This window comes from Pangasianodon hypophthalmus, chromosome 5 (assembly GCF_027358585.1).
Source record: "Pangasianodon hypophthalmus isolate fPanHyp1 chromosome 5, fPanHyp1.pri, whole genome shotgun sequence".
NCBI classification, from domain to species: domain Eukaryota; kingdom Metazoa; phylum Chordata; class Actinopteri; order Siluriformes; family Pangasiidae; genus Pangasianodon; species Pangasianodon hypophthalmus.
The window spans coordinates 20,090,235-20,106,231 of record NC_069714.1 but is presented as its reverse complement, the minus strand read 5'-3'; the positions used below and the strand labels follow the sequence as shown (position 1 = coordinate 20,106,231).

The window sequence follows — 15,997 nt, the reverse complement described above, 5'->3', positions numbered from 1 at the left end:
ATCTGGCCTTATTGATGAAGGTAGATATGTAGGCATTTTATTGTGTTATTTTATATTGCCTTAAGACATTTTATTTTATTTAGACATTAAATGCTATATCAAGCAGTCTATTATCCAAGTAAAAATATACTGTTATACACATAGAATTGTTTTGATGACAGTGATGGTGGTGAGCTAACATGTGGAGCCAAAATCTCCCATTTGTTCCTTTGTGTTTGTGTTCATTTGGGTTGGGATCTTGTGATTGTGAAGCCCACAGCATAAGATTTACATCATTTTCATACTCATCATATCATTCAGTGAGTCCTCGTGTTCTGTGGATGTAGACACTGTCATCCAGGAAGAGACCACTCCCAACATAATAGAAATGTTTCATGATGTGATAAAATTGATCAGTCAGAAGAACATTGTACTGATTTGCAGTGACGCTACATACTAAGTTGACCTGCCCATATATCCACACTAAAACAATCCTAAATCTGATCACAGTGTTCCTGCACCATAATTTAGCCCTGCTGTTGTAAGCCATTATGTAATATAAATTACTCTCAAAATTTGCAGGGTTTAATGGAAAATTGCGTTACAGGTGCAATGCAAATCAGTCGTGCACGTGTTTTGTGAAACAGATGTTTCTGACAGGGAAAGTTGCCTCTAATTTAGGCTACACTGCAATTACAGACTGACTTCCCATAAATAATCAGTTTAGCATAATTATTGAATGCATACATATATTTTGTGTGTTTGGAAGGTGTTGTTTTTATAAACGTTCAGTGTCAGTGATTTTAGATGGTTAATTGTCTCCATTGTAAGAGAAACTTGTTTTAGTAACAAACAGCCTAAGGCCTTCTGAAAAAATAGGGCACTTTTTAATATTATACCAAAACAGCTCATGAAAGAAAAAATAATATGCACATAAGCACATATTTTACTAGCCCATCTGTTCATAGACAGTTCGACTAATTTTCATTTTCAATAAACATTTTATATAATCTAATTAGACTGCCTTAAAAACCTTAAATTAATTTATTACTAGGCTAATTAAGCCTATAAACCCATGTTTTGAAGTGCAGGGAAAGAGTAAAACTATTTATCTCTCATGGTATTTCTCAGATTTTCCTCCTTAAGCACATCCTTGCAAAGACTTTAACTGGCTTTAACCACAAACAAATAAATCTTCAGCAAATGCTACATAATCAGAGCATAACTTCAAAAATTCCTAGTACTAAATGACATAATATTTAGTGCGAAAGACCATCAAGGAGAAATTTTTGAAGAAGTGTTGCCACATTGAAGCATTCGTTAATGCTTATACTGCTGTAGGAAGAGCACGATAATTACTTTTAGCAGTGCTCTTTATCAAACGCATGGTAATAATTCTGGACAGAATGTTAAAATATGCATTACTTAGAATGGCAGCAGTCTTCGGTTTCAACAGTAAGCAATGCAAGTCAGTTCCTATTCCACATAAGTAACAAGTGAAACACATTCAGCAAAATGCTACTTTTTGTTTCATTAAAGATTTAAAGGGAAATGACTGAAGCAAAGAAGAGCAGAGCCAACGTCTCCCCTCATGACAGAGAAATCAGACTGCTTTCAAATGTCTGCCTTTCAAACACTTTTAATCTCTCTGTCTGTCTCTTTCTTTCTCTCTCTCTCTCTCTCTCTCTCTCTGTCTGTCTCATTCTCCCTGTTTCTTATTCTGAAAAATCTCAGACATAAGGAGCCATTATACATATTTTGAAACAGAGTTTTCTTCCAAGAGGATGTTTTTTAACAGATTTTGCTTTGAATACAGTGTAACCCACCTAACTGCATTTCTCAACTGAATGTATCTAGAAAATCTCTTTCTGTAGATTTCTGTAGATTTAATCAGTAGACATTATCAGACAGAACTGAATTTTTAAAAAATGCTGGGTTATGTATACCTAACCGCTGAGTTGAGAGGGTCATGTCATTTTGCTAGATCATGTCATATTATGTTAAACCTTTTGTGTAGTTAACACAACATAATAGCTAGAATGCCACTGTCGGGTTTAATTGTTCCTCTGGAACACTCATTCACAACTAGGGGCCATTTCAGCAAAGCCGATCCACTTACTGGCAAGGTGGGAGGACCGTGCCGACCCAGCTAACATTATGCAAAATGAAAAGACATGGGATAATACCATCAGATAGTTAATGTTAGTTTGAATTACTGGATAGCTAGTTATCATAAGTTTTCGTAATTTAATGTTTGCTAGCAATGTTACTTGAATGTACTCGAGTTTTATATCTAATGTTTGCTAGCAAGCATCAGACTTTAAATAATGTCATCTATCACCGCCAAATTTGGCTATAGCCAGTTAAAGGGATTAATGTATACAAAATGCTTAAAACTAATAGAGATGTTTGAATATATATAATAAAAGGAACTGTAGTATAGAACCATGGGAAAGTGCATGCTACGTACATGGACGTGTATTATGTATATATTTTTCTTTAACAGAAGAGCACACACACACACACACACACACACACACAGAAATTGTGTGATGCAAAAAGTCTGACAGCAGATGATGAAATTCAAAATTCTGATTCAACTGGAAAAGCAACAACAAAAATGAAAAACTGTTAACAGAGAGATTTGATCCTTTTTTTTTAAATTTATGCCAAATACAGTATCTACGTATATAGTGTTTATGCACTGATATGTGGGAGGTAGCATATGGACATGAGAACATGAGATTTATGGGAAATCTGACAAGAAATAACTGAATACCACTGGTGTTACATTCCATGCTACAGTTTAGTGAGTTTCACTCACTGAAGCCAGTGATATCAACCCTCAGTGAACTCAACATTCAATAGGACCTCAAGAGATTTGACTCTTTGATTAATACAACACTCTATACCCATAAGTGAGAGATAGAAGGAGAGAGAGAGATCTTATCTTCTGATCACAAGAACCTGTTAAGTGTTAAGTGCAATCATCAAGGACAATAAATACTTCAATGCCTTATGCATTCATAGTGAGATCTAGCCACTGCACTGCACCTGGGAGTGCAATTCTCTAACTCTGTAACTCTGAGGCGTCATGTTTCTTAATATATAAACCATCTGGTTCTCTGTTTTTCATATCATTGGATTGTGTCTTGGATTTCTCTTCCTTCATTGTTTAGCACCATGCTTTGCCCCAAGCCCTCCTACAGTGAACTGGATTAATTATCTACATTTATATCCAAGTCCCTTGTGGGTGTGTGGTGTGGTGTGTGAGTGTGTGTGTTTGTGTGAAGTGTTGCATTAATCAAGTGTTTCAAACCCCTTGACGCCTGTTGAGTGATGATTTTATTTACATCAATAGTTTCAACACAACGACACACACACACACACACACTTACTTGTGCTTACATGTATATAAACACAAACATACAGAAGTGGTAAAAAAATATGGTCAAAGTGGGGAATATATATATATATATATATTTTAATTAAAATATTAAAATAATGTACGTATGCATTACCTTGTCTGTGTGCCTCCACTCTTATGGCAGATTTTTTTTTGTTGCATCTTACTGCCCTCTAGTGCTTCACTTTCTGCTTCGAGGACATATATTTGATGATGCATTTTTAATCATAAATAAGCCATACATTTTGTCATAACTTGTCTTAATTTAATACGAACATTTGAATTTGGGTTATGTAAGTCATATAAGCATAGCCGTTTATGTCAATCAAAGCCTGAAAAAGAAGGTGTCTGAAAAAGAACTCTATAAAAGGAATCAAGTAAAGTATGTTATAACATGGATAGAAATGCTACACTTGATACATAAAATCTACAATTGATACACAGAGTCTACTATTTATATTTTAATAGGACTGTACTGCCACATTTATGTTATCCTAAGAGGAGATTAAAACATTTGTGAAGGTGGGATAATGCAATGGTTCATTGTAAAATCATAAATTATTTAATTATCTTTTCTTCAGCCTTGTTTGTGGCACCATAAATTAAAATGTTATTTTAAAAATGGATTTAGTTAATGCACGCTTTGACTCAAATTTTTTTTTGAAAAACCATACAGTTTGTGCCACAGGGCTGTCAAAGAGTTAAAGTCATATACTCCCATAGCAGGGAAGGATTTGAAATTTGAGAAATGAGAAATTTTAATACTGATCACTTCTCTAGCTGTGTGACCATGATCTCACCACTAGAAGGCAGTGCTTTATTAACAACAGCCTTCCCAACCCTCCTGATCAGTGTACTCAGTGTTTAGTGACTTATGAAACCTCCACAAAGTACATATCCTGTGTGAACCAAAACAGAACTGAAAAGACTAGAAATTAGAGTGAGAGAAAGAGAGAGAGCAATATTAAACCAAAAGGACGTACATCTAATGTCTATTTTCAGTTACAGACCACTGGATATCAGCTCTGCCCATGGGGTTCATACTGAAATTCACACAGACACTGAAACCACCAACTGCAGCTTCAGGGATTACATTTGATTTGCTGAAAATACACTCAACACTCAGCCAGAGGTTTCAAATATATTTGTAATGTAAGAATTACTACATATTTTCTCAGATATGTGTGCAATAAGAGTTTCAAATCAGTCAAATCTAAACCACTAGAAAAATGGTTTAAAGTAAAATATTACGTCTCCATAATATTAAAATAAATATGGAATTTCAGACTCAGATTGTTTCATATTTGACAACAGTGTTGTCTTTGTGGACCAACGTACAGCATAAGAACTGATAAGAAAAATTTGAAGGCCTGACTGACTGCCCTGAATTCCATCTGGTTAATGTATTCTGATCTTACAGGGGGCTAGTGGTGCTAAGGAGAACCCAAAGGGTAAAACTCTGAATTGGAATGCCTGTCCTTGGAGAACCTGTGTCCTTGCGCAATGGGGACATTAAAATAAGTATTTCACAGGTCCAGCGACATGAACCAGTCCCGTAGTTGCATGGCATGGATGATATCTTAGCATATGGAAAGGGACGGTCTTTTGGAATCAGTTCAGCCCTCTAAAATATAGACTTGGATGGAAACCACCATCCTTCTTCTGAGCAAAAAGTGTGCTGAGTAGAACCCTTTGTTTTGAACTGCAGAGTCTACCTTTTTGATCATACCTCTGTCAAAGAGAGAACAATGTTCTTGGGTCAGAGCAAGGATCTGATATTGACATGGTCCTAAGCCCCAAGAATGTTGGTGCCAGCAGTAAAACTGGAGTTTGTATCCATGTGACAGGACCCACTGATGTAGTCATTGCCCAGTGGATGCTGTATTCCACTGTAAAGTAGAGAGTTGCCCCAAATCCTGGTCTAGACATCCCCCCTCCTAAAAGCTAGGTGTTTATCAGCTCCTCACAGAGGTACTGACTTCTCAAGATTGGATTGATTGTTCCAGTATGAGACATAAAATGGCTAATGCATTGCCAGTGCTTGCCATACACAATGCAATATTGTATAGGTTCTCTGAGTTGTGCAGTATCAGCTCCTGTGTCATTGATTTTACTTAGCCATGTCTGCCACCAAAGCATCAATTTGCCTAGAAAGTAACTCAGATTGCTTTCTGGGCTTCTTGTTAAGCTAATCAGTTGTCGAGTCAGATTCGACTCTAAATCTGCTAAACGAGATTGTCATCAGCATCACTCCACACACAGCACAGGGGATGTCCAAGTCACACAATGCATCCTTAAGATGGTCTCTGCCAAAGGCAGTGAGCACATACTCCCTGCCTATCTTTGGTTCCCAGGGGTTTCAGATACACAAGCTCGAGTCTTGCAACATGGCTTGCTAACGACTCAGTGTATTGTGAAAAAATGGAGGAAATAAACCCACAAGAATGTCGGGCCTGTGGAAGAAAAAATGACTTCCCCAGAGCTGCAAATTGCAACTCAACCACTCGAGCAGAGCGTAGATATAGTCCTGCTGGTCAGCTAGACAGTCCAGGATGTGGAATGCATAGAGGAGATAATGGCAAGGGAGAACTCTACCTGGCAGCGAGAATGAGAGGTGAGTGCTGCTTACTGAGCAGGTTCACAGAGATAACCATAAGCCAACTGGAAGGTAGTGAAGGTAGTGAATAAGTCTGCAGTCTTTCACTAGAAATGTGCTGACAATGTATAAAAACTACACCCACCAAGGTAGAGAAATGAGATGAGGCTATCACCAGCCTTAAAGGAAAAGAAAATAGCTGAATGACAGTGGCATTTATTACAAATACTGCCTCATACGTGAGTTTGTGAATATGTCAGGAGGTCTCTGCACGTGTTTGCATGCATGCTTTTCTACCACTATCAAATACATATTACAAAGTGTTAGTGTTAGGTATTTCAACATGTATCAGAAATAGTGTTCACCCTAAAATGTTTTATCTGCCTCTTTATTTTGCTCATCAGATGCATTTGTATGCATACATGTATGTAAAGTAACTACAGATACATATTTTTGAGGTTTTTGAGTCAATATAGGTAGCAATTTGCAGATTATGGTAAAACCATGGCATTAGCAGGTGAAATTGAGATAGGCATGTAAATATTTCTTATGTCTTAAGACATAAGGATGTCTTAGTGCACCTGTATTCACCTCTCACCACAGAGACATGCTCAAACCTGCGCATACACACTCACACATCAGTACATTGACCTCTGAACTGACAGCAGCGCACTGGGGAGTTTTGTGTGGTACAAGGCCTCATGTGGAGTTAATCTGAAGTGTTGCCAATGTGTGTGTGTGTGTGTGTGTGTGTGTGCATGCAGCCTGAGCACAGGTTCTAGGATCAAAATCCTCATTAAGCAGGATTTCATCTAAGTATAAACCTTCTGCGGAGACCAGATGGAGAGACCATCTCAAGAGGTCAATGGCCCTCAAAACACAGCAGAGTTTATGGCCAAAAGGTTGGACTTCATCTTTCGATCCACTTATTTATCCATTTCCCATCCAAACATCATTCCTGTAGGGACTCAGCAGTCAAGCAAAGGGATGTGACTGAAGAAAGACAAGAATGAATCACTCTTCTCTCTTCACTTTATTTTCTCTTTTGCTGTCTCTCGCTTTCTCACATACCTTATTTTCAAACATTTTGTATATAGTCTCAAGAGACAACCTGGCTGCTATAAATATGAATAAATCACACAGTAAAAAGTAGGCCAAAGCTCTTTGCTCTGGGGCTTTCTCTCTGAAATGTTGTCCATGATGCACTGTGGTTTGGTCTAGTGTGACTGTTCGACTCATACCTGCATATAATCACACAGAATCACACTGTAATCATGCCCATACTGTAGTAGCACACTCACTGACTTGGATATTTAGGTACTGATGAATAACACTTCTTCAGAAGTGATGGTGATAAGACTGATTCACTCTTTCAAGGACCCGTTTAGTTTCTTGAAATCAAATTCAATAACAGTGCAAGTTCATTTAAATTCACACACCTCAGTTTGTAGGAAATATTATGAATGTGAATGTTAGGGTTAAGGATGGAGTTACAATTTGTATCTTTTCCCATGACTTCCTAAGACACTCATATCAAATTAAATGAAATCCATCCTCAGTAATGTTCATACAAATATTCCATGAGACATATAGTATAATAATACTGCACTGCTCTGTTAATGTACTTTCAATGAATTCTAATTTCCTAAGCGGATGTAATTATCTAAATGGGAAAGTGTTGAATACACTGAAAATGAAGTCTAATTGATCGTAATCATATAAAGTTATTTTTTATTCTACAGTCATGTCAGTATTTGGATTTGGACAGTGCATTTGGACAGCGACACAATTTTCATAATTTTGCCTCTGTACACCACCTGTGGATTTGAAATGAAGCAATCAAGATGTGATTGAAGTGTAGACATGCTTTGGTTTGCATCTTTAATTCAAGGGGTTTAACAAAAATATTTCATTAACCGTTTAAGAATTACAGGAATTTTATTTTTACAGAGTACCTTTATTTTCACAGGCTCAAAAGTAATTAGACAATTGACTGATAAGCAGGTTCATGGCCAGGTGTGGCCTATTTCCTCATTATGTCATGACAAATTAAGAAGATAAAAAGGTAGCTGTTCATGGGAACTCTCAATATGCGGTCCAAAGAAATGTTGTTGCAAGTGAAGGAGGCTATCTTTAGACTGAAAAAACAAAACAGACCTATCAGAGAGGTAGCAGAAACTTTAGGAGTGGCCAAATCAAAATTTTGGTACATTCTTAAAAAGAAGGAATGCACTGGCGAGCTCAGCAACACCTAAGTGGATGATCGCAATTCTTTCCTTGTTGAAGAAAAACCCCTGCACAACATCTAGTCAAGAACACTTTGGAGGAGGTAGGTGTATTATTGTATAAATGTAAATACGGAGGGTTTACCTCAAGATGCAAACCACTGGTAACACTCAAGAACAGAAATGCTATATTAAACTTTGCTTAAAACAAAACTCTGAAAAGCCTGCCCAGTTTTACAACAGGAGTCTTTATGACAGATGAAACCAAGATTAACTTGTACTAGAGTCATGGGAAGAGAAAAGTATGGAGAAGGAAAGGAAGGGCTCATGATCCAAAGCATACCACATCATCTGTCAAACGTATTAAAATATGGCTGTAATTCCTAAAGGGTTAATGCAATATTTTTGTTAAACCCCTTGAATTAAAGGTGAGAGTTTACACTTAAATCACATCTTGACTGGTTCATCTCAAATCCATTATGGTGGTGTACGGAGGCAAAATTGCCAAAATTGTGTCACTGTCCAAATATTTACAGTATGGACTCGACTGTACATGTCTAACAGCACCATGAAATCATTCCACCTTTCCCAAGTGTATGTGTGTGGGTGTGTGTGTGTGTGTGTGTGTGTGTGTGTGTGTGTGTGTGTGTGGGGCTCAGTGTATGCAGATGTGGCACTGACCATTAAAACACACAGATGCACTAAAAAGAATCAGGGACTACTCTATTTTAAAGCAATGATGGCACCCTGACAGACACACGTTTAATCTTTCAGCCACTGCTCATTTGGCTCACTTCCAGAAAACACCCATGTCAGTTGTGCTCATCCTTTTACTGCATGTTGCTTCCAGATGACAAAATACTACAACAATTCAGCATTTTGAAATGACATATATTAAATGTTTTCTATAAGGTGATTAGTAATCCTACTTCAGCTGATAGGTGTGATGCTAGAGTTCTGGCGAATGAAGTAGTTAAGTGTTTTTTGTATTTTGAAAATGTAAAATTACAGACTGCAAAACATTAACTCAAACTCAGGCTCTCATCACTATCTCTCTAGTAGAATGATCCATCAGTTTTTTAACTGAAATACTCAGTGTGGAGTACACTTTATCAATACTCAGAGGAGTGATGGACTGTGTGAATAGAGTGAGTGTGAGAGCGGCAGCATTTCTGCGGGTCGTGTTTATATATTGTCATGTCTTTATAGCATTTCGCAGAGAAAAACATTCATGTTGCAGGTATTTCCAGCAAATCTCAGACTATCTGCAAGTGTCAGAGTGTGAATGTGTGTGTATGTTTGAATGCTAGTATGTGAAAGGTTATTGTAAATAATATTAGTGTAAATCCCCATTAACAGGAAAATAGTAGGCTGTAAATATTTGCGTTTATTAAAATATTAAAATTTGCACCACTCAATTTGTATGAAAGTAAATTTACTCTGGCCGTACCTGTTGTTTGTAAGAAATCGAACAACAATCTCCAACCTTATCGCCTTACTCATTCAAATTCATGCACATCTTTTAACACTCATTTAAATTCATGCACATCTTTTGTGGTAAGGCCCTGTACCACATGAACTCATGCACATCTTTTTACAGCTTCAGTACATTGAAGGAGTGCTTCTGCTTTCCTGACACATCAAGTCACTAAGCCTGTGAATATGCAGCTGTGTTGTGCCTTCATGTCGCTGCATAAGCAGCTGTAGTTGTGATCCGAATCATCCCACAGGTGCTATTAAGGGTTAGAGGTCAGTACAGAATACTCAGATCATGGCCACACATCTGTCCTGCTTGTCTGCTACAACCTGCACACTGGAGCAGCTTTATTCTGTAGTTTTTGGTAGAGCTGATACAATACATATCTGTGCGTGTCGCATGCCAACTACCCTCTCACTTCTACTGACATTTGAGAACTTAAGAAATTCATAAAAACTGACATTTTCAAGCAGTGATCTAAGCTTTGAATTAAGGGCTTTTTGAATAAAATCTGATTAAGAATTGTTATATATGTGTGTTATCGACAAGTTGTAGTACCTCAATGCACAAACTGTAGTTCTGGCCATAGGACAAACTGACACTATTCTGTTAATGTATGCCATCTATAACTGTTCTTTAATTTCATAATTTTTCATAAATATATATTCAGAGAATCATTTGAAAACTCTAAAATATGAAGAGATTGATTTAAAAAAAAAAAAGATAATGCTTTATAACCAAAGTTAGCATGCATGAGTTCAATAATTAAGAATAGCATAGATTTATATAGTATAGAATATAGAATATATAGAATAGTATAGATTAATAGTATAGAATCTATTTAGAATAGATTCATAATAAGGCACGCTTCATTTAAAATGTACTTTGGTTGTCTAAGACTTCCAACCCAGCTACAATTTAAAACTAAAGATAAAAATATTACAAATGGTAATATTCTGGCTCTGCAAGCTTACACTTACAATGGCAAAATGAATTAAAATCTGAATGATGGTTAAAGTCCTGATCACTGTTAAGAATTTATTAAACCAGAGTAATTGGATTGTCATTCTTCCCTTCATACCAGTACCCTGAGGATCTTCTGGCTTTGTGTCTATTTCTTTTTGCACTTTTGTTAGTATCCTATGGGATTCTCTCTCTCTTTCTCTCTCTCAGACATGAATGTCATAAGGTTAATTAGATTGTTAATTGAACATACCTGAAATCTGAAAGGTTTCAAATTTGTTAATTTGTCCGTATTTATTTGGAGAAATCCAAGGATTCCAATTAAATATTGTGGAATTTAAAGCATCTGCTCACTTCCCTGCAAAAGCAATTTAATTCACATACTGTGGAAATCTCATTTTAGATGTTTCACTGGAACGCTGGCATGAACAGTGGACCTGTATAATAATGTTACTGAAAAAGTAATAAAGTTTAATGTGATTCATTAGTTTATGTGATACAGAGATCTGCAAAAGCAGTCCCACCCTTATGAGAGTGACAAACAGCAATTAAATCTACAGTTATTATTTTTACGTTATTAATAAATACTGGAATGTTATTAGCTCAAATAGAGAAAAAAAGCACTTATCCCCTTAAGGGGATAGTAGACTTGTGAGTTGCTTCATTAATCACTGAATGACAGTCTGGTGATGGCACTGTAGTAGCGTCCTCTGGGATTGGGCTCCATCATTGTTTCAGTACAGTGATCCTGTTTCAGACACACCACTCGCTTTGGGTCTGACACAAAATATGGGTCGAGAACTTAAGTAGTCATTAAACAACAGTGGAGAAGTATAGATGGAACAGTATGAACAAAAAAACATGGATATTAACTGTACATTATAATGGAGTGGGGGTATTTCCTAGTAGGCTATCTGCTTAAAACTTTTCAAGGTGTATAGGCAATGATCTTAAATTATGCATAACACTGCAGAGACAAGGCAAGAATTGAATTATTTGGTTAGAGTAACAGGTAGAAATCCAACAATCCATCCATTTTCTGTACCTCTTATCCTACACAGGGTCGTGGTGGAGCCTGGAGTCTATCCCACGGAGCTCGGGGCACAAGGCGGGGGACAGGGTGCCAACCCATCTCAGGGCACAATCACCCCCCCCCACACACACACACCCATTCACACACTACGGACAATTTGGAGATGCCAATCAGCCCACGACGCATATCTTTGGACTGGCAGAGGAAACCGGAGCACCTGGAGGAAACCCCCAAAGCACAGGGAGAACATGCAAACTGCGTGCACACAGATCGGAGGTGAGAATCGAACCCTGGAGGTGCGAGGCAACAGGGATACCCACTAAGCCACTGTGTAAAAATCCCAGGTAAAAATTTTATAAATATTTATAGCTACTCTGATTTTTGATTCTTTAGCTACCTATTTTTTATTCTTTAGCATGTTTTTTCAAACCATGTCCCCATTTATTTCCTTAATCCATTTATCATTAACAGAATATGTATTAGTCTATATGAAGGTTTTCTAATCATCATCTAATCATCATTTTAAAATTTCTAGTAGTAAGCTTAGTTCAAAGTGCAGACCTGAATCCTAGATGAACTCTCCTGAGACGCATATAGATGTTGATTTTCAACGCATACACACACACATACACACACACTTCAGCATATTTCCTCTGGCTTGTGTCTCTCCCAGATACAAAAACTTCTCCTGCTGAAAACTTTTCCTCACTAAACTTTATTGCGTCGTGTGAAATTGTGATTAGTCTCTAACCCATGCGACAAACGCTAGACAGGAGTACTGGAGCAGGATGCATGGTTTCTTGTGAAAATGCTGGTTATAGACATGTAAACCTACCTTGATGTCGGTTGAGGGGCGTCTGCGGCACTGGTTCGAGACTCCGGCGGTCTGGTTCATGGTTCTGAAGCTGAACAGCTCTCTCAGTCAGCTGGAGACGGAATGAGGAGACTTCAGTGCGCAGGTGCGCTCAGGCACTGAGAGAGTTTACAGTCCACACTACACTACTCACACACAGCTGTAGAACATGTGGAAGACCAAAAGGTCCATAAATGTGACACATCTGCTGAGTCTGTTCATGCATTTTTTTTTAAAATGACATGTGACTTACCCGCAGGAATAAGAGATGTAGTGCAGGACAGGGTTTGTATTTAAAAAAAAAAATGGAGAGAGGGAGAGAGAGAGAGAGAAAAAAGTCTTGAGTCTTATCATTAAGTAAAATGTATCATACTGCTTTGCAAACTCACCACTCTGAAACAGAAAATTTTGCTTCTCTTCTCCCTTTAGGCCAGCCATATTTTCAAATAATGAATATTAATGATCATCTGGAGTCTGCTTATGAATATTCATAAACAGCAAGGCTAGCAAAGTCAGCAAAAGGCATCCTACAACAATTCTATAACAAAAAAAAATAAAAATACATGTGGATTTTCCATCCAAACATTTTGCAATTTTTATACAAATGTTGGTAAAAGAGAATGTGAACAATTCTGTGTTTCCATCAACTACAGTCAGGTAAAAGTCTTAAAAATGATGTAATGGTTATTAGGGAGGAAAAACGAAAAGAGCACTCAAAGGGCAGTGTAATAGATAGATTTGATGTTCATTCATTCATTCATCTTCAGTAACCACTTTATCATAGTCAGGGTCGTAGTGCATCAAGTGTGATGTTGCATTTATGATAAAATCAAGAAAGGCTTTTTGTTTCTTTGTTTGTCCATACTGCACACAAATGTGCTCTGTGGCTGTGTTTACGTTTAGTTATTGTGCTGAAACATGTTATGGCTCCAAGTTCATCATTTATTTAAAAAAATTGTTTTTATCACATCTCATCTTTTCCAACTTTTCCACCTCAGCCAAGCATGAAAACCTTCTTTGCAATATATTTTCAAATGTATGTCTTTTTCATTCAGTTTTTAAATATGCATTTTTAAAATTCATATGAAAGATCTAGATGGAAAAATGCACATTTAGTAAAAATTAGTTGAGATGTCTTTCATAGACATTATTAAGTATAAAGCTGTGTTATAGGTGCTGTTATAGCAAAATAACAACAGCGTGGTGTGATGCAGCGTTACACAAAGTGGAGTTACTGTTACCATCGCAAAGTTGTTAAAAATTATTTTTCAATAACAGCAAGTCCCGATTTGTTTTATTCATCTGATACTACGGCAATTTGCCAATTACTTTTTTACATTTATTAAAGGATGACGCATTCACTTTATCAGTTTATAGTTATGTTTAATGTTATGGAACATCCGTGTAACAAGCTAGTTCCTGTTTTCACTTATGTTATAGCAGCTATAAATAGTTGTTCCCTCAGCAGTCTCTCTTTGCCTCTCTCTTGAAATTAGTCAGAAAAAAAAATGCAGCTTGAAGAGTAAAGTCCTCTGGCCTCAATATTTTTCAATGCCAGAAAACTTAAAGTTACAGCTTTACCTCTGACTGTTAAAAAGCACTGAAACTGGAGACTCCTTCCAAAAAATGCTAAAGAAACATCTCTGCACAGAAAACTTCACATGCTACACATGATTGTATTATCTGTTCATGAGGAATGTCCATCATACAGGTCCCTGTTTCCTACAAAAACAATGGCATATTAGAAGAAGTGCATTATTATAAATCTTGCAGCTGGCACTACTATCAGAGCTACTGTTAGAGAAAACTAATTACCAATTTTGACTAAACAGAATTGAGCATTCAACAGTGCTGCTGGTGTATTTAAAAAAAAACAAAACTTTTATTAATTCCGCAGACAAACATCCATCAGCAGAGGGGAGTTTGTTTTATTAGTGATCATTATACAGTGTCGTGTATTACTGTTAAATGTTAAATACTCCAGATATGATGACAGGTTTTTAAACTAGTTATATAGTCGCAGTGTTACATGACAGAAGGCAGCGCAGTCAGCGACTGTACAGTACTATGCAAAACTCTTAGGCACCTTAATTTGATTTAATCCTAAGTTTGTCTTAGATGTTCATTTTATGACTCTGCATTAGTGGTCTTTTTGGATTTCCAAACATTACTTTTATAACAAAAAGTAAATGTTGAAGGAAAATGTGTGTATGTCAGCAAAGTAAGTAACTGATTACATAACAGACCACTTTTCAGACAAAAAAAATGCAGGCTGTCAGGGTTTATCTGCAGAAACAGAAGCTAGTGTGACAGGCAAAGTCTCCAGAAGAACTGTGACAGAGTCTCCAAGATGCTCAGAAAAACTTACCAGCCAATATGATCAAAAAACTGTATGAAGTGCACCTCCATCCATCCATTTTCGATACTGCTTATTGCAGGGTAACCTGGAGCCTATCCCAGGGACTCGGGCCCCAAGGTGAGGGGCAGGGTGCCAACTCATCACAGGGCACAATCACACACACACACACTCCAGACACTTTGGAAACACCAATCAGCCTACAATGCATGCCTTTGGACTGAGGGAGGAAACCCCTGAAGCACGGGGAGAACATGCAAACTCCACACACACAGGATGGAGATGGGAATTGAACCCTCAACCCCGGAGGTCCGAGGCAACCACTAAGCCACCATGTCCCCTGTGAAGTCTACTTGAGACTACTGATGCATTTTATTTATTTGAGTGCTGTTTAGTGCTCTTTATAGTATATTTTTATGTAGAAAGCATAAAATATATGTTTATATATGCCAATGTTTTTTGCACAGTACTGTATATGCAATTACAATATGCTCCCATTGCTCAAAGACGTAGCAGTGGGTGCTGCTGAATGTAGCACTTCAAACAATGATATATGCAACTCAAAACAGCATTAATACTGCAAACACTTCACATAAATCTGCCATATTTATGGACCATTAGACGCACCATAATGACATGCCCTATTGCTCAATCAGCCGTGCTTAAGCACTAATGGTGCACCAAAACTGATTTCATCAGCACATTCAGTGAGTGAGATGAGCAGCAGGTGCGATTATTAATTTTTAACATTATATCATTTTTGTGATGTGACAGTGATATTTGAGACGAATTCTTTAATATTTCTTTGCAGGTGGTTATGTTGTGATTCTGAGCTTTCTGACATTATTTCTTGGTTTCATTGGTTCTAAATCATACTATCTTTAGTAACTCTGTTTCCTTGTTGCTTTCTTAGTCTATGTCCTCATTGTGTGGTTTCTGGTTTTGCCCTCTGAATATGGATTTGCCTAAGATATCCATGTCATCAATATGGATTATGATTCCATGATTCCTAGATAAAACCAAATAAAATGACCTTGCATTTATATCCAGTTGGTACTGCCTTTTTTTTTCGTATTATTCAGTCTTAAAACTGAGATAAGTAATGAGCA

The 15,997-nt window shown here is 37.1% G+C and overlaps 1 protein-coding gene across 1 annotated transcript in view; it reads right to left on the bottom strand.

The window, feature by feature from the left end:
- Positions 1-12,660, bottom strand: part of LOC113525966 (inactive dipeptidyl peptidase 10) — a 56,909-nt gene extending 44,249 nt beyond the window's left edge. Inside the window, exon 1 of the mRNA XM_026912668.3 lies at positions 12,515-12,660. Within this exon, the coding sequence (XP_026768469.3) occupies positions 12,515-12,574 (60 nt within the window). The 5' untranslated portion in view covers positions 12,575-12,660. The remainder of the gene's footprint in view (positions 1-12,514) is intronic.
- Positions 12,661-15,997: the final 3,337 nt, after the last annotated feature.